This window comes from Columba livia, chromosome W, assembly GCF_036013475.1.
Source record: "Columba livia isolate bColLiv1 breed racing homer chromosome W, bColLiv1.pat.W.v2, whole genome shotgun sequence".
NCBI lineage: Eukaryota > Metazoa > Chordata > Aves > Columbiformes > Columbidae > Columba > Columba livia.
The window spans coordinates 532,762-560,057 of NC_088641.1; the positions used below are offsets into that span (position 1 = coordinate 532,762).

The 27,296-nt window shown below is 53.4% G+C and overlaps 2 protein-coding genes and 2 long non-coding RNA genes across 12 annotated transcripts in view; 2 read left to right on the plus strand and 2 right to left on the minus strand.

Moving 5' to 3' along the window:
* The window catches only part of LOC102092327 (E3 ubiquitin-protein ligase NEDD4-like), a 122,222-nt gene extending 120,081 nt beyond the window's left edge, over nucleotides 1–2,141 (minus strand). Inside the window, exon 1 of one of the 4 annotated variants that reach the window (XM_065044519.1) lies at nucleotides 1,730–2,141. In XM_065044519.1, the coding sequence (XP_064900591.1) occupies nucleotides 1,730–1,777 (48 nt within the window). In that variant the 5' untranslated portion in view covers nucleotides 1,778–2,141. The remainder of the gene's footprint in view (nucleotides 1–1,729) is intronic. The other 3 variants (XM_065044516.1, XM_065044517.1, XM_065044520.1) reach the window with 3 other exon arrangements.
* LOC135577025 (uncharacterized) lies at nucleotides 595–8,730 on the plus strand. Its single transcript, XR_010468637.1, has 2 exons — nucleotides 595–959; nucleotides 6,386–8,730. It is a non-coding gene; the product is annotated as an uncharacterized LOC135577025 (long non-coding RNA).
* On the minus strand, nucleotides 3,762–27,161 carry LOC135577023 (uncharacterized). Of its 3 annotated transcripts, XR_010468634.1 has the most exons (7): nucleotides 26,973–27,161; nucleotides 25,586–25,659; nucleotides 13,580–13,781; nucleotides 10,572–10,741; nucleotides 6,315–8,191; nucleotides 5,868–5,943; nucleotides 3,762–5,787 (listed from the first exon to the last, which is right to left on the minus strand). It is a non-coding gene; the product is annotated as an uncharacterized LOC135577023 (long non-coding RNA). The 3 variants fall into 3 exon arrangements; XR_010468633.1 differs by lacking the exon at nucleotides 6,315–8,191; XR_010468635.1 differs by lacking the exons at nucleotides 6,315–8,191; nucleotides 26,973–27,161 and adding an exon at nucleotides 26,232–26,725.
* Nucleotides 26,756–27,296, plus strand: part of LOC102096539 (phospholipid-transporting ATPase IC) — a 28,320-nt gene continuing 27,779 nt past the window's right edge. The window contains exon 1 of one of the 4 annotated variants that reach the window (XM_065044524.1): nucleotides 26,756–26,883. The gene's annotated coding sequence lies outside the window, so the exon portion shown is untranslated. Of the gene's footprint in view, nucleotides 26,919–27,117; nucleotides 27,259–27,296 lie in introns of those variants that run through there. The other 3 variants (XM_065044523.1, XM_065044525.1, XM_065044526.1) reach the window with 3 other exon arrangements.

Consider the following 27,296-nt stretch of genomic DNA (forward strand, 5'->3'; position numbering starts at 1 on the left):
TCTCCGTCCAGCCGAGTCCTTCATGTATTCGCCTCTCTTTAACATTCTGTGCAAGTACCAGCAGTTGAGGCAGGAGGCAGAGACAAAAGGTATCAGGCAGCGCACAACAAAAAGCAGCAGCCAGGCTGCACGTTCTGTTCTCAGGCACGCACGGGGGACACAGCAGGACGGCTCGCGGCTTCCCCTGCTCCTCACGGACGCACCTGCTGATATCCTCAAATCCCTGGCAGCACGTGGCCGCCACCGCTCCCGTGGTTCGGGGGTCAGTCCCCGCTGGCTGCCCCGCAGCCCAGGGCAGAGCCCACGGCACAGACACGGTCCTGCTGCCTGGGCTCGGCCTCACCTGAATGCTCACGGAAACAACCGGGGGGAAATCATTCTCCTGGACTCTGTGCTCGCTGTCTAAGCGCCCCAGGCTCTCGCAGCGCGCTCTGCTCTCCTCTCCTCTCCTCTCCCCCACCTTCACACACGCACACAGCATTTAAACCAGACTGCTCTCATTGCTTTATAAATCAACAAAAGCAGAACCACCCCCCGTTATAAAAACATTCACTCCAGCCAAAGAACCTCCTTTCCAATTAAACAGTACAGTCATCGAGATTTGGAGTCGTTCAAATGTAATAGGTAATAAAATTGTCTGGCAGCTTCCACAGTCACAAGATTTTTCCTTTTTTACGCCAGTTTCTTCTCTAGCATGGAGACTGGCAGAGAGCCCTTGTGTTTATGTCCATAGAACCGGACATGACATTGTTATTGTTGTTATTATTCGCTCCTGTAGAATGCAACCCAGGGCCAGCAATATATCTGATACCGACAGCTGACATGCCGAAGTCACAGAACAGTGACACAGCTTGCGCCTCTCCTGAGGCTTTATTACACCGCCCGCTAAGAAGAAGAAGCACCTCACCGAGGCAAGGCAAGGAAAGGGCATTAACTACAATTTTTCACATTCACGCAAGGTAAAGTGGACTGTTCAGCCTATGCATATTTAATTTGTTAGTGCTGCATGCGGTTCCGCAGAAGACATGGGTTGATAAAGGCCGAACACGGTGATTAGCTATCAGCGTCCTGCCCAGTCCACCGAGCTCCATCTGCGCTGGGCACCAGCCCGTGCTGGGCACCGGGTGCGGGCACGGCGGGGAACGGGCGGGGCTCCAAACCCGAGCGGCCTCTGCCGCTGCCCGGGGACACCGGCGGCTGCTCCCACCCACGGCATCTCCCCCGCCACCCCGGCTCTTTGTTCGCCGCCAGCGCCCGTCGGAAGCGCTGCCGCTGCGGATCCGGGAACCGGGAGCCGCTCTGCGACGGGGCTGCAGCCGGCGGCCGGGCCCCCGAGCCGCTCCGGCAACGCGCCCCGGGCAGCCGGGCCCGGCCCGAGGGCTCCGGGCGGACGGACGGACCCGCTGGTGCTCAGCGGGTGGTGGCGGCACCGCCGGCGCTCACCGGGACCCGCCGCCACGTCCGCCCGCGGCTGCCGCCGGCAGCGCCGCCGGGGGACGAGGGGCCCCGCGGGGCGGGCTCGCCGGGCGCCCTCCCGGACCGACCCTCGACCTTCGCCCGGCCGGCGGAGCCGCCGCCAGGCCCGGCTGCCCCGGCCTCCCCCTCCGCGCTAATGGCGCTGGGCGGGCGCGGCCCCGCACCGGCACACGGGCGCGCACACGTGCGGCACGGGCACACGCGCTGCCGCCCCCGACCGAGCCCACCCCGAGCCGCCCCCGCCCCGACCCACCTCGTCCTCGGAGAGCCCGTACACCGGCTCCACCGCCGCGGTCGCCATGGAGCCGCTGCGCGGGGCGTCCCGCCGGGCGCCGCTCCCGCCCGCCCGGCCCAGGTGAGCCGCCCGCCGCGGCCGCCGCTGCTGCTCCTCGCCCGCGGGCGGCGGAAGGCGGGAGCCGAGCGGCAGCGGGAAGGGGCCGGGGGCGGGGCCGCCCGGGGCCGCCGCTCGGGGGCGGCGCTGGGGCCCGCCCGCGCTGCTGCCGGCGGCTGAGGCTCAGGGCGGCCGCAGGAACGCGCTCTGCCCGCGGCGGGAGCCCCGGCGGCCCAGCGGGGCGGGGGCGGAGGCGGCTCCGGGGGGAGGCCCCGCCGGGCCCGCCCGATCCGCTGCCGCCCGGGCCCCGCCGGCCGCGCGCGGGGCGGGAGGGAGCGCGCGCAGCGGAACAAAGCGCGGGGGGCAGCGCGCGGGCAGCGCCCCCGCCCCTCCCGCCCCGCCCCCGCGCGGCGGCAACGGCGCAAGGAGCGCGCGCCCCCCGGCGGGCGGCAGCGGCGGCGCGAGGATCGGGCGGGGCGGGGCGGGGCGGGGCGGGAGCGGGAGCGGGGATCCCGGACGGGCCGCGGGGATCCCGGAGCGGGGGTACCGGAGCGGGGATTCCGGAGCGGGGATTCCGGAGCGGGGGTACCGGAGCGGGTGTGCCGGAGCGGGGATTCCGGAGCGGGGGTGCCGGAACGGGGATCCCGGCGCGGGGATCCCGGGGCCGAGGCTGCGGGCAGCGCTCCCGGCTCGGGGTGTTTTCCGGTCAGTCCCTCACTGTTGGCAGGTCCCTCACTGTTCGCTCACCAGTTAACACGGCGCGTTTTGGGGAAGCGCAACACGCGGGGCATTCGCAGCGAGGTTACTCCCGGGCCAAGCCAAGTCACACTCAGGCTCGAAATCGCTTCCTTGTTTGACTGCTGATCCCTCTTCAGCTGGCGCCCGTCCCCGCCCCGCGCTCATCGCTCATTTACTATCTCGCTGTTATCTTTTGGCAATATAATAGTGCTTAAGTAGAGGCTAATGAGCTATAGTTGACGTGAGAGCCGTTTCAAACCCATTTATGCTTTTACAGCGGAACAACTGATGTGCACTCCAGTCACTTCGGAGTACGCGATGCGTTCACAAAGCCACGTGGAGCTGGTGACACGGGAAGGACCCCCTGTCCCCGCACTTGGGCACGGCAGCCGGAGCGTGGCTGTACCAGGAGCGGGGCTGTGCCGGGAGTGGGGCTGTACCGGGAGTGGGGCTGTACCGGGAGCCGGGCTGTACCGGGCGCGGGGCTGTACCGGGAGCCGGGCTGTACCGGGCGCGGGGCTGTACCGGGCGCGGGGCTGTACCGGGAGCGGGGCTGTACCGGGAGCCGGGCTGTACCGGGAGCCGGGCTGTACCGGCGCGGGGCTGTGCGGGACCTGGGTCTGCCTTCAGCAAACGCCAGCAAAGCACCGGGGACAGCCAGTGAGAGGAGCACGGCAGAGCACAGGGGACCGGCAGCCCGTGAACCTGACCCATCACGGACAGAAAACCAGCACGATGGGCTGGTCACTGTTTTCCCCTTTTACCGTGCTTTTACAGCAAAGTGTAAATGGCCACTAACAAAACCAGTCACTGGAGGAGCTTTCAGCTAACTGCTTGCCAGACACAGCAGCCTCTGTACGTTCAGATATCATCTTACACCTGTTTTCTGCTCCACCGAGCCGAGGGGAAAGGGAAATGGGAGATCCCGTTTTCTGGAGAGGTTCCACAAGCATTCCATAAGCCAGAAGGATTTTTTTCCAGCCTTTAGGAAAGCTCTTCCTGGGGAAGGAAGGATTTGACCTCTGCCCAGACAGCAGGGCACACAGCTAAAATGGCAAGCTGTTAACATACAGCGTTAGCCTTTGTACTCACGCGCGTATCTCCTGGCCATAAACCACACCTGATGTAGTCGGTAACTGGCACGTCTCAGAAGGGTCTTCCCCGGCACTGTCCTCTGGAGCCGCTCGGTGTCCCCATCCCTGGAGGGTCTGTCGAGGCGTCCCTGCAATGCCGAGGTCCGAAGGAGCCCCTGGGCCTCCGGCTCAGTCAGCGGGTCTCGTGTCAAGAACAATCCAGCGTTCAGAGTCTCTCCTGAGCTCAGATCAGTCTCCAATCTAGATGGAGCGGTTTGCCCATGCTGTTCATCACCCACCTCGGTGCTCCAACAGCAGCTGCTCCAGCAGCTCTCGGCCCCTGGGTGCTCCCAAAGTCAGGATTCTCCCATCATTCTCCCCACAAGGGTCCTTCTCTTCAGGCCCCTCCATCTGCCTTAGACTTCGTGCTACAGCTCCAGAGCCCTGCGCAGGAGCACAAGTCCCTTTTCTCAAAAAGCCGTTTCTTCCATGGCCTTTGGTGCCTGTTTGGCATCAGTACAAGTCCTGCCTCTCCCTGGGGATCTGACCACAGACAGGTTAACTGAGTCCAAATCATCTGCAGGACTGTCTCGGGAAATTCAGGTGAACCTGGGATGCTGCAATGGTATGATTTCAGGAGTCCTTACAATTGTTTTCTGCAGCCAGTTTTGTAACCTCCTCAGCTCTGTGCACGCCGGTATCTGCAGGGACCGGCAGCTGAGAGCATCAGCTGCAGCGGGAAACTGCTGGACCCTGGCGTGGGTACCAGAACAGCTACATTTCTGACGTGGAGAACGAAAAGGGAATAGGTGACTGTAACCCAACCACTGTAACCGGACTGTAATCCAAACGCTGTAAATCTGGTGATACACAGGGGAACATGTACGTGCGTAAGCTGAATGAAACGACCTCTCATGACGGAGCAGAAAATCAGCACTCTGCCACTAACACATCAAGCTCCCCGGATTGTGAAGCTTTGGGATCAAATCTGTGATGGAGATTACTTATTTGGTCATGAATACTACAGGCATAATTCCTCTTCTGAACTGTATTTAGAACAATAGGTGGCCCTGGAGAGATGTCCTTCATTTGAGAATGCTGACATGAAAAATCTCCAGGTGCAGCTCCAATGATTTATAACTAGCCTCTTTATATAATGAAGCCCCATTAATTATTTAAAATTTTCAGAGAAAAAATAGATCCAATATATATAATGGATGGTGATTCTCATACAACTGTGTGAGATGCTGCAGCGGGGAGTGCCGAGGACGCAGCACTGCCTGGGAGGTCTCCAGTGAAAGGGGTGGCGGGAGGAGCTCCGGTACCAAACAGCCACTCGATGGTGATGCCGGAGCCTGTGGATGGTGGTTCTATCGGAAGGAGTGGTGGGAGGAGCTCCGGTACCAAACAGCCACCCGATGGTGATGCCCGGAGCCTGTGGATGGTGGTTCTATCGGAAGGAGTGGTGGGAGCTCCAGTACCAAACAGCCACTTGACGGTGATGCCTGGAGCCTGTGGATGGTGGTTCCATCGGAAGGAGTGGCGGGAGCTCCGGTACCAAACAGCCACTCGATGGTGATGCCTGGAGCCTGTGGATGGTGATTCCATCGGAAGGGGTGGCGGGAGGAGCTCCGGTACCAAACAGCCACTCGATGGTGATGCGTGGAGCCTGTGGATGGTGATTCTAGCGGAAGGGGTGGCGGGAGGAGCTCCGGTACCAAACAGCCACTCGATGGTGATGCGCGGAGCCTGTGGATGGTGATTCTAGCGGAAGGGGTGGTGGGAGCTCCAGTACCAAACAGCCACCCGACGGTGATGCCCGGAGCCTGTGGATGGTGATTCTAGTGGAAGGGGTGGCGGGAGCTCGGGTACCAAACAGCCACTCGATGGTGATGCGCGGAGCCTGTGGATGGTGGTTCTATCGGAAGGGGTGGTGGGAGCTCCAGTACCAAACAGCCACCCGACGGTGATGCCCAGAGCCTGTGGATGGTGATTCTAGTGGAAGGGGTGGCGGGAGCTCGGGTACCAAACAATGCTTTGGACTGGGGCAGCAGCATCATCAGCGTCACAGCAGCCGCTGCTCCTGCTCGGAGAAGTGCCTGATGCTGTTCTTCACCTCTCGACCGCCTCCTCAGCAGGGTCCTCCAGCAGCCATGGACCCTGGGCTGACTGTACAGATTAAGAAAATAAGCTGGTACACAGGAAAACTTCCCACTTTGCGCTCAATGTATTCTTAAAAGCCTACTCACGGAGCTCACTCTATCCTAGGGTGTGCTGGACCTCTTCCATATCCCCAGCAGGTATTCTAAACCTCCTCCTCAGAACCTGTGTGAAAGATGAAGAGGAAAGAGATCAGCAATGCTCGTTTACCAAGGAACACACTTGCTCCATCTCTTTCAATTACTTTTTCCTGTATACTCCGAACATAACTTTTGCGATATACTTTTCTTTTTCTGCATTGCACCATCAACCTTAATTTATATCAGATATGTATTCGTTTGTTTGATTTTTAGCTCAGATTGAAATATAATACTGTACTGTAACTGTTGTGCTAATATTGGTCTTATTCCTTCCTAGGTAATTTTTCTATTTTTCCCACAATTAATTGATTATGTCAAGATCTATGAGCTATGAACTTCCCCAGTGTGAAAGAGCTTATAGCCCCATTGTGCTTGAAGCGAATTATTTCCACTTACAATTAAAATAAACTGTTTTTTCTTTAGCAGATTGTACTCTTCAATCCCTTCAGCTCTGTGTTTTGTTGCAGGTTGCATGTACAGTTCCATTTTTATGGACACGGGGATGGAATTCATCCGACCTAGTTCCTCTGGGATCCTTTTATCCCCAACAGAGAGAAGCAGGAGCTTTTGAAACGCAATTCATCTCGTCATCCTGCAGCAGACATCTGAGAAACGTCCAGTGAATGTGACCGTGGAAGCGCCTCTCTTGCCGTGAGACAGCCCAGGGCAACGAGGGCAGCCCGTCCCGCGCTGTCCCGCACAGCAGCCTCGGCTCACCCGCCCCATTTCATCAGTCTAAAAAATGCAGTAGTCTAAGAGCACGTTTCCCTGCAATGTGGTGAAACTTGAGAACGGAGCACTGAGTATTTTAACTTCTTAACAAGGGAAACGGCAACCCATGTAGCACCCGAACAGCCCTTCGTGCAGGGAAGAGCAGCGGCGGAGGGACACCGCTCTCTGTCACCGCACTGCGTCACACAGCGGAAAAGCTCCCCCGGGAGCGCAGCGGCTGCCAAACTGCTTGGCCAGCGCTCAGCTCCACACTTACGTGCTTTGCTGAACAGCAGTCATTTCAGCATGCGCTTCAGGTGAAGCACTTGCTCTCTGTCTTTGCTACGTCGGGGCCCCTAAGGTTAATCCCTGTGGGTTTTTTACATTAACTTGGAAATATTTCACAAACTATTCTGTGCCAATTGCATGTTAAAAGAAGTTACAACAATACATCTCCCATTAGTAATCCAATCAGGTTCACTATAATGAGCAACACAGAAAGAACTAAAAAGATGTCCCGAGCTCTGCCAGCTGTCTTGTGCTGCCGGTGTACTTAGAAAATACATGTCAGCAGCTCAGCAAATCCTTGACATCACCAGCAGGGTCATATGGGAAATAATTCCTTACATTTCCAAATGTCAGGAGGCTGCTTTGCTGTGAGAGCTGGCTCTGGAGCCCTTCCCAGCAGCAGCGACGCAGTGTGAGCGCTGGAACACTCCTCCTGGAGTCCTCGTTGGGGCCTCAAAAGCTTGTTGGTGACAGACCTTTAGTGACTGCTTCGCCATTTCCCTGGAAATACCATGCACACTCGATACAAAAATGTTAACTAAACATCGTTGTGTATTTAACGAGAAAACTGTGGTAATTACAAATAAAACAAAAGCCCGGAGAATAGGCCGAAAAGCTGTAGAAGCTTTGCTGTTTCCACTACTTGCAGCCATGACACATGGCAAAAGCTTAGCTATTTCCATTCTTTGTAGCTGTTCTTTGTTTTCCTGCTGGACTTAACTGTACCGGCTGTTACTCAAATACTGGGAGACGCTACTTGGAAGGTCACTGTAACGTGCCAACGCGTAGACTTTGCACTGTAAATCCCGAGCGCTTTCAATCATCCGCTGACAGCAGACACAAAGGAAATCTAAATAAACCATGATCTTCACAAATACAGATGGTTTGGGGTTTACAGAATTGGCTTGAACAGATTAATAGCGCCACAACCTAAGCAGATTTAGGAAATCAGCTGGATGCTTGACAGGCTTAGCAACCGCGTGATGGTAACGAACCGCGGCCAGAGCCGCCCAGTGCCGAGCCGTTCTGGTCACCGGGCTGCAATGTCACAGCCAGTGCAGGGTCCCCAGTGCCGAGCCGTTCTGGTCACCGGGCTGCAACGTCACAGCCGGCGCAGGGTCCCCAGTGCCGAGCCGTTCTGGTCACCGGGCTGCAATGTCACAGCCGGCGCAGGGTCCCCAGTGCCGAGCCGTTCTGGTCACCTCTTCTCCAGTCTGGCCATACGCTGCTGATGGAAGGATTGGTGCTTTAGATCCTGGAGCATTTTTATTTCCCTGCAATGTACCATGTATCATTTTTAGGTTAAGTCTCAGACATGGCCAATCTCATCAGTTGTGTACTCAGTTACCATGCTGAATGCATTACGACTGAAAACAGATCAGAAGATGTTGTTGGATGCTATTGCCCTTCTAGCAGTCAGCCGGAATCTCAGTTCTCTCCTGCTTTGAATTTCAACATGAAAGGCCTTTCTCCTCTAAAACAGACAGCTTGTTTCTACATTTTTAGCTACAGTGGATCCACAGCCTGACTGAGAACACAGGTCATAAAGTCCTGAGGTAGGCACACGGTTAAGGACTGAAAATACACCACGTTCAAGCCGGGATTTGTTTTAAAACTCTGATGGTCTCCTGCATTTTATGGCAAATGCTTAACTTGTATATTGGGAGAGTTATTCAGCTGCCGTGATAAATCTTGCCCAAAAGTCATTATTTGCCGTTGTCATACCTTCATAGGCTGTGCCTCAAGGCTACGATTTTGTGCAACCACGTGTTATTGTCCCGTGTGTTATGAATAGATTTTGTAGGCCACCTGCCTTTCTAATCCCGTCCTCTTTTTTTTTCTGTTCTGCTATAGCACAGCCTCTTTTGTTCCTCCCAGCCCATCACAGGTCGGCTGTTTGGGAATAAGAGCACTGACAACCACAATCCTGTGTCAACAGCCCCGCAGCTTTCCACAGAAGGGACTCTTGGCTGCAGATCTGGTACTTGCAGCATGAGGAAGGATGCCCTGCTAATGTCTTTTCTTAGCACATAAGTCCTGCTAAAGCTGGCGAAGCACCTTGAGGACTGGCACGATGCCACTCTGACACATGGCCATGGTGGTACACTCTGTATAGGCTTGAAATGTGTTTGCCGAGGGGAGGATTCCAAGCCCAGGACACTGCAATGAGATTTTTGGCTGGCATAACACAGTGAAAATCCCCAGCCAATGTTTCCAGCGTTCACCCACCTCCAGCTCTCAGTTTCAGGCGTCTCGTGTCTGATTAACCGAGACAGCAGGATTTCAGCAGTTCCAGTTTACCTCCGTGCCCCCGAGCAGTACTTGTGCTGGTGCAGAAAAGCTGAGAAGAGGTTTCCTTCCCCCCGCCATGCTGGAGCTGTGCTGCAACACTGGGAACAACACGCACGGCTATGTGCGGGGAAAGCTGCCTGTCGCTGGTGAGAAACAACACAAACGCAGTGTCCCCAGAGCCGCAGCGGCCAGCTGTGGGCTCTGCACATGGCAAGGAGGAAGGCAGGCCAAGGGGGTCAGCCCGTGCCAAAAGGGACGTGGGAGTTCAGGTCTCCCAGCGGTTTCCAGATCATCGCCTGCACTGCTCATTCTCTGCAGGACTGACAACGAGGAAACTTGCGTTATTTGAACTTAGGCAATGGTAAAAGGCTGCACTGTGAGTTATTTCATTTATGAGAAGAAGTCAAGATAGGCTAACTTGCTTATTTTTGGAAACGCATAGTGTTGTACCATCGGGCGGCAGACAGAGCTCCCCTGTTCATGGTGTCTCAGCAAGCGCCGCCTGAATCGCTCCCTGCTGACCCTTCGAGGGCAACGCTGCTGTGTGCGAACTGGGAGCCCTGGGAAGGAGCACAGCTTATCTCAGTGCCCTCTCCTCTCTGTTCCTGCAGCAATCGGCAATCAGTACTACCACCCCACCCGTGCATTTGCATTCTAAGCCAGGCATGCATATCGCTGGGTGGAGATCTCCCTGTAGGTCGCCTTTCGTAACACCAGTGTTTGTGTCACACGTGACAACTATTTCTCTGCCGTGTCTGTGGGTGCTGAATGGCTTCTCCGGTTCTCAGCACCAAGTGGCCGCACTGTAGCTCTGGAGCGGCTTATCCAAGTTATCCCAGTTATCCTGAGCTCCACTATTTCTGTGAGAAGTCCATGTTAGGTCAATGTAAATAATCGGGGAGCCATGTATATCTTGATTTACCTGATGGGACTTTCTACAAGTTTTGTGCACCCTTATCTGATCTTTCTTCTTATGTTGTACCCGCTTTAGATCCAGTAATTGAAATACTACAGCCATTTCCATCTTGATGAACCGTTTGTGATTGCTTCTGACCAAGCTGAAATTTTGCACACACACACACTCTCCACTTTAAGACCACTACATTAACCCATTAGAAGTGCTGTCTCCTACTTCGTTAGCACAGGCAGTCTACTAAGAAATGCAGAGTATATTGCTACTTCTTCTGTGAGAAATGTAGGGATTGATGGGGAAAATCATTAAAGCTGAAGCTAGGAAAGGCAAATTAGATCATCCAACGCTCCTCCTAGTGTATGTCACTTTATATTAATAATGAAATACACTGTTAGGACTATCCCTGCCTATTTGATGTAATCTTTATAAAGGAGAATGTGTTTCCTTACCTCAAATCCAGAAGAGCTCAGGAATTTGCCTCTGGCAGAACTCAAGGCAGGTCAGTCCAAGCAGATCTCTTCCACCTTCCTGTATCCTCAGGGCAGGCTCAGCCCCATGTGATCATGCCTGAAGAGGCAGGAGGAGCAGCGCTGATCCCCAAAACGTGCCCTTTCAGACCCTGTAGAATGGCACAAACATACAACTAATAACATGCAAACTAATTCAAGGGGGAATGTCAAGAAATTTCAGCCCCACCATCTCCTTTCCTGCCCCAAAGAGAGAGGTTTGATCTCCCGCCTCGACAGCTAAATGGCCTTTTACCAGTCTCTGCCTTCATTTGGGGTATGTAAATTCAGACAATACCAACAGAGGCTCTGCAGCATTTCCAGGACACAGAGAGGTCTTCAGGTGAAAAGTGAGATGGAAATGCAACTCTTTCTCTATCGAATGTTTGGTTTTCTGCGTCACGGACAAACCAGCCTTTGCTCTGTCTTCTGTCCCGGCCGTCTCAGACCAGCACAGCTCCCAGTTCAGCTGCTGCCTGTGCAGAACTCAGCGGTCTGAGAAGGCGTGCGGACCTGCTTGAGGTTACACATCGGTGTACACAGGAACCGATCTCGCTGGGGTCCGAGCGAACAGTGCAAGGATTACTTTTACTAAAGGAAGGCCTCAGAGCTGTTTCTGCCCCGAGCGGAGCAGCCCGGGGGAGCTCTGGAGCCACGTCCACGTCGCTCTGGAGCCACGCCGTCCCTCGCTCGCTTCCAGCAAAGCAGCGGCAGGCCCGACAGACCCCGCGTGGGCAGCTCCGCTCTGCTCCGACACCTTCCTCCCCATCGGCACCATCCGGAAACAAGTGACCTGTTGTGGTTTCCCCCAGGGAACGGCCCCAAACAAAATCTTCCAGAAAATACATTTCTCGAATAAAACATGCTACATTAAGAGAGGCACGATTGTTCCTACGGTCGGGTTTGTGCAGCCAAAGGGTTTAGTTGCCTCCCAGCTCTAGCAAAGCAAAGCTTTGTAAGGAGCCCTTCAGCTCCTCTCTGTCCAGCTGCACAGAGCTGGTGTGAGAGCGGGTGCATCCTCGGCACAGAAAACACAGCGTCGCTCCCAAAGCCTGTCTCCCGCTCAGGCCCCAGCCCCTGCGGTCACTGGCAGGATTTGGCACAAATCCCATCAGCTCAAGCAGAGGCATTTAGATATTAGTGCTTAATGAGCTGTTTGGATCCATTTAGTCTCATATTGCTTTTAAGAATTTCCGTGCGTTCAACCAAAGAAAATTGTAATAGCACCATTTATTAAATGAACTTCTCAAAGAACCTTAAAACATGGGAATGCTGTAGCAATGAATATTGCAGCAATAATATTCTAGCATGTAAAAGAAACTTGTAAGTATTTTGATGAAATTGTCATTAATGTGATTGCAGTATGAAAATGAATCAGTCATCTGTATGTTGGTTGAATTACCTCTATAACCAGTTCATTTGCAGGCTGAGGGAACGGGGACGCATGCCGTGAAATCGATGACGTGTGAAATAGATTGAAATATTTCCCGTCTGCTCTCCCACGCCGCCTGTCTAACTCAGAGCCTCGCTGGGCTGCGTTTGGGGTGTCCCGCTCTCTTCAACACACAGCTTCAGAACTCTCTGAGCATTAGTTTAACATACCTTCTTTTTAGTATTCTTTACACGGACCTTCCCCAAAGAGATTTGATTCCATATTTAAACTAATAGGATATATGTTGCTACAAAATTACACACTCTTTCTAATACTAGAGTACATTTGGAATTTAATTATGGAACACATTTTAAAAACCCAAGTGATTTGTGATTTGATTCACCTATTCCAAATTTTGACTATGAGGTACGATCAGTTTTGATCCATTGTTATCTGGATGTATTTGCCCAAGGACTGTTTTACTCCAGCTTTGTCTTTCCCAGGGATTGTATTCTGACCCTGGTGTGACACTTTTGCTCCATAGTTGAATTCCAAGGTTTGCAGGCTGGTTTCTCAGTAAAGAAGAAACGTGAGATACACACATGGGGCATACTCTAAATAGATTTTTTCACGTACCGTAAGCAGAAGGCAATTGCACCAATTCCTTGTTCCAAGAGAGCAACTGTACTTTAGGAGCCATAACTGGAGATGGACCCCCCGATTCCTCCCCAGCCCCTTTCCAAGAGCCACCGTCTCGGAACACCCTCACAGCGGGTTTTCTCAGCCCCAAGCACCTTGCGCCCATAAGAAATAAGCCCTTTAGCAGCATCACAGGGATGTCTGGTGACAGCTGTAACCACCACCATCCCCTACACCGATCTGTGAGGCTGACAAAAGCCACCTACAAGTCTTGCTACTTAGGATTAACATTACAAGAGAGTTCTGGCGCAGGATCAGGAGTAACAGTTCAGAAAACGCATACGCCAGAATACTCATGGAAGTGCTCAGTGTCAGTCTGTCCAGAGCCCAGAAAGGCTCCTCGCCCCTGGCTGTAAAGTCCACATGGACCCTTGGCCAAGCATCCTACCAGTGAGAGACTGCAAGCACCGGAGAAGAGAGAGGAGGGAACAAACAAAGCAGCGCAGAGGAAAACGAGATGAAGTGATTAGTTAGAGGAGAACGGGGAGGAGTGTAGTGAGCAAAAGGGTGAGTAGGAGGAAAATAAATCTGAGACGTAGGCGGGTGAGAGGTACATAAAGCCATGAAGATGATAGCAGATTACAGAGTCGTGAGTCAAACGCCACGGTATGAAACAAGCCTACAAAGGGTATCCCAGGCTCTTCTAATTCCTGCAAAAACTTCTGCAAACAGCACTCCTTGCCAGAGATACGTTACGCAAGATCAATATTCATCCTTGCGGGTCAAGTAAAGTTCAAAGAGTGACTCACACAGCTCGTGTGGATGCACGAGTTTGAGTGGATGCTCAGCTTCAAAATGTGCGCAAAGTACAATAAAGGAAAAGAGTGGGATTAAATATTGTGCAAAATGTGGAAACTGAAATTATTTTGAAAAGTCTCACCCTGAAAAAGCAGGAGCTGGTGATACTTTTGTTCCAGACAGGTTCGGATTCCCAGCACCTCGCCACCATCCCACAGGTCTAAGGCTTCACCAAAATCCACTCTCCAGACTCCACAGTTGTTTTCCTCCGGACTTGCTTGTGCCTCCGCTGCAGTTTGGTATTTGCGTGCCCTGGAGCAAGGCCGTCTTTCTCCTAAGCGTGCCTGCAAAAAGGGAAGAATGGAAATGATCTTTCTTCTATAACGAAGCGACGGCCACGCGCGCAGGCCCAGCCGGGGCACGGGGCGGCCAAGGCCGGGCTGGGATCTCAGCGCACGGGAAACAAGCTCTTCACAACAAACGGAGCGAATTCTGCCTCTGAAGAGGAATCGGTTCAACCCACTCAACCTCTCCATTATACCCACGGACACTTCTTGCTTCATCAGCCACACAGGGAGGTGGGACACTTACCCTGCCAAACAAAGCCACACTATGTGAAACCTGTGATGTTGTCTCTTGACTTAAAACCTTATCTACACTTACTATTTATTTCTGTAAGTTTACACTTCTTTACAGCATCTCCTAAACTTCTTGGCCTCACGGGCAGCATTCAGTTCAATTCTCTTCCTAAACCACTGAATTCTCCTATCTGTAATTCCCCTTTTTATGTTTCATGTTCATATGAGCTATCTGCCTGTAACTAACCCTGGACTCAGAGAGCACCCCTGCTCTGCAAACCAGAGCACTTCCAAACGCAATCCCGTATTAAACACAATGTGGGATTAGTCCAGCATTCCTAAGCCGCTCGTCCTCTATGCTGCTGAGAAAATCAGGGAAGATTTAGACAAATACAGATTTGGTAGAGAGAAATTGTACTTCCTTTGTTAGGTGATTTAGTGGGTATTTCACCTCTTGTTTTGGAATATTGTCTCCATAGCAATTAAAGTAATTCAGGAATTCATCCCATATTTATGTTTTCCCAAGATCCTCCTTCGGAGCTGCAGAGCCACGGAGGATTCACGACTGGCTAAGCACTTTCTCTGGCTGAACGACCTCTGAAGCTCGAATGAACCTTCCTGAGCTGCAGGGCTCCTGTGTTCACCACTCGGCCCTTGCTGTGACAACGCGCAACACCACAGCTTTGTGCTGGCAGCAGCGGCCATATCGACCGAGACTGCTCGCCTCTCAGCTAAATCTGCTCGGGCCGCGGTCCCTGCCGAGCGTGTCCCTGCTGACGCCGGGCCGCGCGTGCAGCACAGAAACGCTTCAGCCGCCCCGCAAAGCCAAGAGCAGAAACGCTGCAAGCTCTTGCCAGCATCTTCTGGGAAGTATTCCCGCAGTGTTACTGGAGCACATTCTTTATTTTACCTGAGATGACAGTCAAGCCTACCAAAGTAATAAGCTCTTTAAGCTTAAAGAAATACAGTATGTGCAGGGTGAGAACTGGAGAGGGGAACCCCTGGGGAGTCGCCACAGCTGGACCCAGAGAACAGCAGCAGCACGGGCTGGGAAGGGGCTGGGAGCGCAGGGGACAAGGGACACGCTGGGAAGGGGCTGGGAGTGCAGGGGACAAGGGACACGCTGGGAAGGGGCTGGGAGCGCAGGGGACAAGGGACACGCTGGGAAGGGGCTGGGAGCGCAGGGGACAAGGGACACGCTGGGAAGGGGCTGGGAGCGCAGGGGACAAGGGACACGCTGGGAAGGGGCTGGGAGTGCAGGGGACAAGGGACACGCTGGGAAGGGGCTGGGAGCGCAGGGTACAAGGGACACGCTGGGAAGGGGCTGGGAGCGCAGGGGACAAGGGACACGCTGGGAAGGGGCTGGGAGCGCAGGGGACAAGGGACACGCTGGGAAGGGGCTGGGAGCGCAGGGGACAAGGGACACGCTGGGAAGGGGCTGGGAGCGCAGGGGACAAGGGACACACCTGTGCCTGAGCCAGCACAAGAACTGCGAGGCCCAACACCCTTGAGGTAGCTGCCAGGAAAGGGCGTCGGTGGAGCAGCACAGCTCGCCCGGCTACGCCAACCATCCCCATCGCACCTGCCGGGAAGCTGCTGCACCGGCCGATCTTCGTAAACACCTGGGAACGGCTTTGGGACAAGTCAGGGCTGTCTGCCCCGTCAGCTCTTGGCGCAGCAGCAAAGTGCTTTGTTCAAGGGCTGCGCCACCCAACTCTGCTTCCAAACACACAACAGAAACTGCGGTGCCTCTACCAGCGTTTCCTACTCGTTCAGAAACGAAACAAAACAAAACAAAACAGAACAAACTAAAGTAAAGTAAACTAAAAGGTATCATCTGACAGACAAAATATCTCCAGTCACTTCTACTTATTCATGCTGCTCTAGGTATTTGTGCTGCCAGCCTGGGACACAACATTCCCCGGGGAAACGGGGGGAGATGTTTCCGAACCACGCTGAGAGCCCTGCGGGACGGTATGCAAACATTTTCAGACTGGATTTGAACAGCCCTTCCTCCTCCACAGATTCCATGAGTAAGTACAGGATAGCGAGGTATAGTAACGGATGACTATAAAAGGAAGCTCTCCCCCAGATTCTTCAGGGCTTGCAGACATCTTTGTGCAGAAACACAAGGTCTGCTTTCCGGAGCGCAGCTTTACCTCCCCGCAGCCCAAGCCCCAGGAAACGGCCGCCCACAGGACGCTGGAGGGAGCGACGAGCGCGGGACAGGTGACGGGACACGTGAAGATACGATGCCCTGCACTTCCAAACATCCAAGCAGGGCGCTGGAACACTAACTGGGGAACCACCAATGAACAAGGTCCTGATCAGTACATGGAATTCTCACCTATTTCAGTTTAGTGGTATATGAGGGAAGCTCAATTATGCCATTCTAAGCTGTGAAGAATAATGAAGAAGCTTAGCCCAGCTTTTGTTGCTTACTTCTTTTGAAATAAGGCAAGGTGTTAGAAGCTCTGTATCCTTAGCTATTCAGTTCCTATTCTCGAGTCTTGTTAGCACTCCCTGTGGTACAAATGTTAATGCACTAGAACCGTAAACCCAGGAGAAGGAAAACTCCTGTGGTGTTTTCAAAGCCAAAACATGTGCTGCAGGAGAGACAGCGTGTCAGCTCTGTTTGAAAAGGAGATCCTGACTCGATGTTGATCTTTCCGGATGAAATTCAGTCCTGACTGGCTGAGCACCACGTGTGGACTGTTCTCCTGGCGTCCCTGTATTCACCTCCATCTGGTGTGCAGGGAAGACGAGCCAGAAGAACACAGCGAGTGAATCCTCCTCTTGCCAGGATCAGGTAATGCCAATGCAGGACATGCTCTCCAGGGATCACAGATCTCCTTGACTCAACAGCCCTCAGAACAGCAAACTGCTTCTCTCACACCGAAAGATCCCTAGGCAAGTCTCCATCAGCAAGGAACACCTACAACTCTATCAGAAACACGACATCTCAAGCTACCTAAGGTTCAGCGTGTTTGCACTTCTGGACCAGTCTGTTTTCTAGTTCTGAACGGTCTTTTGTACTGACACTTAGCGGGACGGTCACATCTGGCAGAGGCAGCTGGGGACAGTCTTTTGTGCTGACACTTAGCGGGACGGTCACATCTGGCAGAGGAAGCTGGGGACAGGACATCTCTGCTGAAGTCAGGCTTGCTGAGCGTCCCTGCCAGGACCAGAGCGGCGGTAATTCTGAGCGCGAGATGGTGCCGTTTCCATGCCACTGACAGAACCGAGGATAGTGAGAGAAATGCGAAACGGTTATGCTGGTTCTCTGCGGTGCTGTGCGGAGGCTCGAGGGTCCGACGGGGGCAGCGCCGCTGGGAATTCCCGCTGCTGGGAAGGGAACCCCAGCCGGGCACAGGGTGTGCAGGAGCCAGCCCGAAACCGGCGTGCGGCTGGGGATGCAGCTCAACGCGGCGCGGAACACCACGCCAAACACACCCAGCAGGAGGCAGGAGTGATCTCCAGAGATGTGTTCACTTATTCTAGAACAAGTCCTACAACGTGGCATTTGTGCAAGTCTTGGCAGTTCATTTTCTTGACACGAGGGAGGAGGATTAGCATAAAGAGAAAAAAGACACTAGTTAAGGTAATGAGTCTCCTGTGTTGTCACAAACTCCAGCACGCGTAGCTCTGTAGATGGCTATACATCTTTACACAGCCAACACACACTTCTGCGTGCTTCTGCCTGGTTTATAACCAGCCATAGTGTTAGTGTACGCCTGTGATTTCCTGTCACATAAAGCTGATCAGTCATATAAACTGGGGGGCAGGTTTAGTATCTTCAAAAATCTAGGGCTTTACAAATGAAAACGTTTTCAAAAGCCTGTCCCCAGCAAGCAGCCCAGCTGCCGGCTGCGCCCCAGAGCCAGCCGGGCTCAGCTGAGCAGCACTAATAGCCGAAATAAGGAAAAGAAATCTGCCTTTGAAGCCAGCCAAGTCATAGCTGCCAGCTCAGCCAATCTCATCATTGCGTGCTTCCTCCTGCAAAACCTGCCATAAAAGTGTCTGTTTCCAAGACACTGTATTTAAGCTAATCAACAAAGACGAAAAGAGAATGCATGTTTATGGGAGTGCACATATATAATAGAAATATATTAGTGAATATTTTTTTGGTCCAAATAGCAACTCTTCAGGAGAAGCTGCAACAATGTAATGCAGATGTGTCTCCATTAAAATTGCTGCCATTTTTCTAGAACACCACACATAAAGCATAAATCACATTTACCAGCAATCCAGTGTTCAGGCATTTCTACTTTGTTCGCTTTGGGAGTTTGATCAAATGAACCTCATCAACCTCTATCATCGTCAATCAGCCACTTTAAGAAGTAATGGTGCTTATAGTAGTATGAGTGAACGGATTTCTAGCTCATGTTTCTCTGCATTTTAATTTTGAGTCTTGGATTTACTCCAAATGCCTATTAAAAAAAATAAAGCGAAGTGGGATACATGTTGAGGAGCCCAGATGTTATAGTCCAGGCCCTTCCAGTTCTAAAAGGACAGGGCAAGAGTCAGGATGGTGAGCAGAGCACCCCAAGGTCCCGACCACCGTCAGTGCAGCTGGTGGGCAGCTCAGCCGTCCCTCCCCTCCTGGTGATCTCAAGCAGCCCTTCCCTCAGCCCAGGGAAGCGAGCACAGCTTGCGCTGCCACTGCTGTCATGGAACATCCGCCCTTGGCTCCAGGCTTCCAGCACGTCCATAGGGAGCCGCATTTTACCTTCATAACGCTCCTTCCTGCAGAGGTGCGGTGCACACAAGAGAAAGACCAAGAGGATTCATTGCCACTGAGCCTGGAGTGCAGTCAATCACATCAGTAATCACATCAGGAGACACAACCAGCCACTGAGAGCACCTGGACCAACAGCTCCGACACAACCAGCCACTGAGAGCACCTGGACCAACAGCTCCGACACAACCAGCCACTGAGAGCACCTGGACCAACAGCTCCAACACAACCAGCCACTGAGAGCGTCTGGACCAACAGCTCCAACACAACCAGCCACTGAGAGCATCTGGACCAACAGCTCCAACACAACCAGCCACTGAGAGCACCTGGACCAACAGCTCCGACACAACCAGCCACTGAGAGCGTCTGGACCAACAGCTCCGACACAACCAGCCACTGAGAGCACCTGGACCAACAGCTCCGACACAACCAGCCACTGAGAGCACCTGGACCAACAGCTCCGACACAACCAGCCACTGAGAGCACCTGGACCAACAGCTCCGACACAACCAGCCACTGAGAGCACCTGGACCAACAGCTCCGACACAACCAGCCACTGAGAGCATCTGGACCAACAGCTCCGACACAACCAGCCACTGAGAGCACCTGGACCAACAGCTCCGACACAACCAGCCACTGAGAGTATCTGGACCAACAGCTCCGACACAACCAGCCACTGAGAGCACCTGGACCAACAGCTCCGACACAACCAGCCACTGAGAGCACCTGGACCAACAGCTCCGACACAACCAGCCACTGAGAGCACCTGGACCAACAGCTCCGACACAACCAGCCACTGAGAGCACCTGGACCAACAGCTCCGACACAACCAGCCACTGAGAGCACCTGGACCAACAGCTCCGACACAACCAGCCACTGAGAGCGTCTGGACCAACAGCTCCGACACAACCAGCCACTGAGAGCATCTGGACCAACAGCTCCGACACAACCAGCCACTGAGAGCACCTGGACCAAGAGCTCCGACACAACCAGCCACTGAGAGCACCTGGACCAACAGCTCCGACACAACCAGCCACTGAGAGCACCTGGACCAAGAGCCGGGGGCCACTGCTGCTTGTCCTTGGGCTCTGCTACGTTCTCCTTTGTAATCGTGTTCAACGCCTGCCAGAGTGCGCAGAGGCACTTAAGTCACTGAAATGACTAGAACATATCTCTTGGAATTGCTTTAAGGATTATCTAATGTTTGTACAATACTTTACATTTGTAAGTAATATTATTGCTTTAATACCTTTCTTTCAGCTGGGGGATTCCATTGTTGCAGTGAATTTTCATACTATTATTGCTAGAACTGCCAGGCAGGCTGGATTGTCCCATCGTTCCAGCAGGCCAGCAAGTCAGGAGTACGCTAATAACCCGTGAATACTGTCTGGGACGAGGGTCCTGAGTAATCCCTGCACAAAAGACACCAGGAATAATGGTACAGTAACTCCTGATCACCCAAGTGCCTCCAGCAGTAGCTGCAGGGAAGCATATGCCAGATTCCCTCTGTAAGCTACATAAAATAATAGCAGGTTTTTGTTGCCATTTCAGTCAAGCCAACATACATTATCTTCTCTCAGAAAGTCCGAAAGCAGCAAATTACCTAAAATGTGCACAGTTCTGTGAATCCAACAATGCAGGTCCCCAGATCAATAACATACAAAACCAGCTGCTCAGAGATGAACAATGAAGTACATTACACGTAAGCTAAGCAAGAATAATGCTCCCTTCAGGAAAGATGCACGGGAATCACGGGAGACAGCTTGCTCTACAGGTTGCAGAGAAGTGACAGAAAACACTGGATTTTGATCTGTGGACACACAGACTCGCAGGGAGAAAAAAGCAGAAAAAAATCCTTCTGCAGTAAATAACTTCAGTAATTTGGGGGAAAAAAAGAAAAGAAAATACCTTCCATGCAAACTGTATGAGAAACTGTATTAGATACTGACTGACGGCCCCGGCGCAGGGACAAGCCCCGACTTTGCTTCCCGCCCTCTGCAGGGCGCGCTCACCCGGGACACTGTCACACAGCCAAGCCCCCGCGGGGGCACCGGCAAACCCCCGCTCGGAAAGGAAACGTGATGAAAACGGGCACAGAAACCAGGTCACTCGCTTCTCAGTGCCGTGCTCTCATCCAGGAGTCTCTCATTTCCAGTGGTTCTGTGGGAGCGCAGGTACATTCCACTGTTCCGAATTTCTCATTGAAACCAACATCATTTGTCATTCCTCAGACGTGGGTAACTCACGAGCAGCTGAACAGACGTTGGAATCTAACCAGACCCTGCAGGATTTCCATTCCCTCTGCTTCCTGAGCTGAGCCGCAGCGACAGCAGATACACCTAACGCTTCAAAAGCACTATTTTAAACTTGACAGGCAAAGTTCTCAAAAGTGTGCAACAAAGGAAGCCCACGGGGATTTTAGGTATTTTGCTCGAGCCTGTACTTGGTGAGGCAGAATCTCCGGGCAGTTCAGTTCCTGTTTCTGGAGCAGTCTGGCTTCTTCCAAGTGTCTTAAAATTGAGTTTGCAAAAGCCTTCAAGGCAAGTAGCACTTATTTTCCACAGCTACTTAACATGACAATAGGATCATGTTGCAAATCCAGTGCCAGAGGACCAAAGTTTGACACATCATCTCTCAGTCACTCCACTCGCTCAGGAAAAATCCGCTTTGTTGTGCATGAATCCAAGCTGCTGCGGAAGCGGTGCCCCCGCCCTGGCTCCCGGCAGCTCCCGGCCACGGGCAGCCCTGGGCGCGGGGCCAGGAGCCCCCAGCTGGAGAGGAGCCTTTTCCACGGGTGGACACATCCAGCGCGTTTCCAACCCGGGCACCGCGTGGATCCAGCTCGTCGCACGGATGCACAAACGCTACCGGCGTCATAAAGGCAGCGGCCAGAACGGGCAGAGCTGGTGGGAAGATGCCGTGGCCTCCTGCCTGGGGAACCCGCAGGTTTACAGCCCCCGGCACCGGCCATGGAACCCGGGCCTGGGAGGGAGATGTGCTGGTGACAACCACAGGGACACACAGCGGGGTTCCCCCATGGGCTGTGTCCCTGCGCTGCTGGCCATGTCCCCAGCTGCTAGCCGCGTCCCCAGCTGCTGCCCGTGTCCCCGGCTGCTGGCCATGTCCCCACCTGCTAGCCGCGTCCCCAGCTGCTGCCCGCGTCCCCGGCTGCTGGCCGCGTCCTGCGGTCTGGGTCTCCATCTCCCGGCTACAGGCTGCAACAGCGCAGGGACAGGGATGCTCAGGGACAGGGACGCTCGGGGACAGGGCGGGGGACACGCGAGGCTCTCTGGGGATCTCACCAGCTCCTGACAAAATGCTTCACTTGGATAGATGAGTGTGTAGTTATCATGTGCTGAGTCTCCTTTCCATTTTGCCAAAGCCCCCCTTCATTTTAGGAAAAGCGTTAGTACATAAAGTGCACAGAAATAAGTGGTTTTGAATGAGACCCTTTTTTCGCTGTGTGAAAATATCCTACTGACTTTGTGTTTGTGGTTTATGAAAAGAAATCTCAAATTTTTGTATAGTTTTGGAGGTGAGGTTAATCATTATTTGCTTTAAAAGCCTACAGTATCATCGTAGATTTAGAAAACGGAGCGCAGGGCTCCCCATGCATCTGTCAGACACTGAGCTGGGATGTTACCAGATGACTGTGGGAAAACGCTGCCCTCCTCAGGCGAAACAGCACCGGCCGGCTTGATGCAATGAGGACTGCACACGCACAGGAACTTCCACAGAATCCACGTGTGCACACTTGATGGATCACAGGCAGAAAAGGGAATGCGTACGAAACCACATTTTTTTAATAGTTGGAATTGGGAATTAACTTCATTCTCTGCAATGGCTACAGTTGTAAGCTGAGCCCACCGTTACTTTAAGCTCTGTTGCACAGCTGTTGTGCTACAGTTTACACTGCAGCCTCTTGCCACTGCCCCTCCCCGTGCGTTCCCAGTGCTCGCGTATGTCACTGGTACTCGCTGGAATCGCGCCAGGCGACCTTCCTGCCCGGAGTGCTGCGAGACAGAGTCCTGCCAGCTGACGGCAAGGAATCTGCCTCCAAAGATGGAGTCTGGCACAGAAATAATTGGTCACTTCACAAACTTACAGCTGGTCTTTGTTTAATAAACCCAGCCAAAGTAAACCGAGAACATGCTGGGATGACACAAGTGCCCTGTGGCCGACACCGGACAGTAACGTCCTTCCCAGCCGGGCAACAGAGATTTCGGGAGTTGAACAGCAGGTTATTATTATTGAAAGAATGGAGTTACGTATAAAAGATGAAGAGAAAGAAAAGCCACGTCATGCCCTGTTTTCTGCATATTGGGAAATGATTCAAATTGGAATGTCAATAAATGTGTTACAGAACTGCTTAGATATATAATTACTGGCATGTACAACCCTTGATAAACAGGAACAACTCTTAGTGCTAGGCACAAATCAAGCTCCCAGCAATAGTTTTGAACAATCAGTTACCAGCAAGAGTGAACCCTGCTCTGACTGTGCTCAGTTACTAAAACCAAGACCTGCTCACTGCTCTAAAAGAGTCCAACATCGACAAGCGAGGGTTGCTATTGTTACACTGCACACTGATTTTACACAGCTCATTCTCATTCTCAAAAGGACTGTGTTGATGACAATCAAAGACAGCTTTTCATTTTGAGAGCCTACACCAGTACTCTGGAAGTTCGGGGTGTGATTTCAAGTTTAGCCATGAACTACTAGTAGGATTTGAAGAAATTCAGTGTTTGCATCATTTTTTTTTTCCTATGGCTATAATTCCCACTTCTCAAACAAGAAATTAGTGTCTGAAGTTCTAAATCACTCTGGTGATGAGGAATACAACGAAACCAAGCAAACTCAGGTCATGCCCCTTTACATCCACCTTGGGGTTGTACGGAAATCCGTAGGAGGTTGATGGGAAACGCACTAGCTGGCCTAGCAGATCCAAAGCGTTCCTGTGCTTGGCTTCAGTTTGCTTATCTCCAAGCGACTGTGCTTGTGACATGTTTACTTAAAACAAAACAAATCAGGGCCTGTGAGCGGTGGCAGCGGCAGCTCCGGGCAGCTCCTTCACCATGCTGCTGCGCTTCCCTCGGGCACGGGTGTTAACTCTAAAATGTCACAGTTGGACCGGGCCATTAATCACTGCTATAGCAATTAACCACTGCTAAGGGACTTCTTTATCTCTAATAGTCTTCTTCCTGAACAGAGGTCATGCAAACCTGCCTGTGCATACAGCTACCTAAGGAAACTGGGGTACTACAGAAACCAAAGAGCCCTGGACTGCAATGAACTTCCTGGACAGAAAAGGAATTGCCAAAGTGAAGCTCTGCTGCTGTGTTAAGCCAAGATGTTACCGATTTTTAACTAACTTGGTCTTCATTCCTGTGTGAGGAATTTGAGGCAGGTAGTAAAAGAGAAGGGTGCTGAAAGACCCAACTTTGGAATCCAGCATCACATTTTCGATCTAGGAAACAGAGGTCTGTCTGAACAAGACTTTCTCTGGCGCAGGAAAATTGAGCATTGTTGCCACTGTAAAATAAACCAAGCAATCTCTTACACGTCTGTCAGTCCAAGACAGAGATCACTTTCATTATAGGCCAGCATCCACAAACGGGCACTGTTTCTGCAAGAGCTACTCATAAATGAATAGCTGAACAGTGCTAATCTCAGCCAGGTTCTCCCATAGATACAAAGATCAAATACACTTTTATCAGCTAAGTCTGCAGCAAAGGATCCAAAGCCATGATGGTTTGATGGTGTATTGATTAAAAACCTGCAAGATATCAAGCTTTTTCTTTCCTTTTTCCCCTTGCTTGTATACCTGTTCAATAATAAGACAGTGTTATGCTGAACTAAGAACGTATGTTAAGGTAAAAAGTACATTTCTCATTTAAAGAGCAGAAGAAATTCCACTGTGGTCTTTCTCACTCATTTCTGTAATACGACTTGAGGAACAGAGTGCAACAGCTGAGATGCCGGTACCGCTACAGCCACACGGGAACTGTTTCCTGAACCTCGCCACGGGTAACCCAGGACAACGTCCTCTTCGGGAGCGGGGCTGCGGGAACGGGAGCTGACCAGATGCCTTCCGGGCAACCATGACTCCTCCTTGCCGGTTGAAAGACAAGGGGGGTTGGCGTTACTAAAATATTCTGACGTATGAAGAAGCTTGTCATTGCACTTAAGTTTGGCCAATACGGAAAGTTGGAGATCAAGGGGCAGGTGGTTTTGAAATGGATGACAACGTTGGGAATTCTTGCAAGCGACAGCCACAGCTTTGACGTGACCTTCTGTGGGTTTGAGGAGGTGCTGGAATAAAGCAGCTGGTTCTCGAAGAGAAATTAACCCAAACCATGCAAACTGATGACACAGCAAAGATGCCCAAGCCGTACTCGGTGTGCATTTCAACCAATATTGCTGCCCAAATGTCACTTCTTTCCAATTTTTGGCACCTTCCCCAACTTTTATGCTCCGCCGCTGTACCACTCTCTACTCCGTGCAGTGCAAACATTTGAGTTCAAAGATAAGCTGAACAACTTGGACAAGAGAATCAGTCGTGGTGCAATTTTACCCAGCGAAAACACAGCAGTGATGCTCTTCAGCCTCCGTCTGTGCCTCAGGTACAGAGCAGGCGTGTCCGCGTGTGTGCGGCACAAACCAGCAGCGCGAAGGCCTTTGAGGGAGGTGACCCCATCAACAACACAGCACACAAACGAACTAGCGAAACCTCTCAGTCTCCAGGTTTCAAGTCACAGAACTGCCAGCCAAGTACAGCAGCACCCAGGATCACGTTCTAAGGCTTATGAAAAGTCACTGAATTAAAACTTACAGTCAGGGCCGGTCACATTCATTTGACGAGTTCTCAGTAGGCTCCCAAGGTGTTTCCATGTGTTTTGCTGCAGCCTGAAACAAGAAAAATACAATGAAGAGGATTGCAAATGGACACAGCATGTAGTGGAACTGCACTAGTGTCAACCCTAAACATAACCGCTTTGTTTGTTAATTAATAAGCAAAACTGTCGGTCTCAAGGGTTAACACTATCATGACTAAGCATCCTCCAACTCTCCAATCCTTCCTCAAAAGGATGTGGGAACTGGGGGTCCATTCTGACCTTTTACAAAGGCCAAAAGGTTAAAATCCTGTACTCTTGCAAAGTGTTCTCTGTAACACTGTACAGTCCTGGTAATGGAGAGGGAATGAAGTAACCCTGTCACTTCTAACACCACAGGCGGGAGGTCCCATGTCTCCAAGAGCCGCGTCTCCTCGATGCTGCCCTCCGTTCCCCAACATGGCACAGCTGGGCTGGGAGCAGGGACCTCCCGAGCACCCCGGGATGCACCGAATGCTGTCCCTGTGCCAGACAGACCACTGTGCCGCACGGCGGGGTGACAGGCAGGCGGTGACAGGCAGGCGGTGACGGGCAGCAGCTGTTGTCCAGCCCCTGTGCCCGGTGCCAGTGTCGGTCAGCACTCACCGCAGCGGGGGCGATGCCGCTGGGCCCGGCTGCCCCGTGCAGGCCCGAAGCGATGCAGAACCAGCGCCTCCGGCAGCGGGGAGCGGGCCTGGGGCTGCCGCCTCCCGCTCCCACACGGCTCGGCAGCCGCTGCTCCCCGACCTGCAGGTGATGTGGCCCAGCCAGCCAGGAACAACGCCTCGCTGTGAGCGGGGGACAGGCCCAGCGGCCCCGCATGGCAGCGCGGACGCGGCGGGGCAGAGCCGGGGCGGCCTCCCCGCACAGTCTCTTTGTCCAGGGTAGCGATTTCTGTGGGCTCTTCATCACCGCTACCGACACCTTCACCGCCCGGCCGAGCTCCCCGCCCGGCCGGCAGCAGGCGGGCGAGGCAGGCGGGGCCGCCCGCCGGGCCAGCAAGGCCCCGGCCCAGCGCGGGGGGTCCCGCCGCTGACCCGCTCGGGGGCCGGGGCGGCGGGAAGCGGCCGTGCCGGCGGGGACGGGGCCGGGCACCGGGACAGGTCCGCGGCCTCTGCCCTCCTCCGGGGCCGGCCCGGCCAACTGGGGGAACCCGTTTGTCCGGTCTGACGGCGGCTCCCGGGGAGGCCGGGCGGAGCGAGGACGCGGCGGCATGAGAGGGGCCTGAGCGGGGAGCGGCGGCGGGACCCGCGCACAGGTGCCGCGGGCGGGACCGGGACCGGGACCGGGCAGGTCAGAGCTGACACCGGGGCGGCCCCGAAACGATCTTCTGTCTCAAAGTATCACCTGTTTGGTGTGCAGCGCGATGGATTTTTGTGCAGACACGGAAGCTGGAGCCCCTCGATGCGCGGGCCGGGCTCGGGTGTGAAGGCGGCGGCGGCCGGGCCGGGCGCTGCGGGCGCCGTTCGCTCGGGCGGGGCCGGCCCCGGGGAGCTCTTTTTCCATTGGGCTGGGGCGGCCCAGCAGCGCCATGAATATTTAAACCATTGAATATTCATTCGGAGGAGAGCGGCTTCGTCTGGGGACCGTGAGGCGGCGGGTGCGAGCGGGCGGTCTGCGGGCCCTGCTGCCGGTGAGGCCTCGGCGGGCGCGGGGACCGGCGGCGGACGG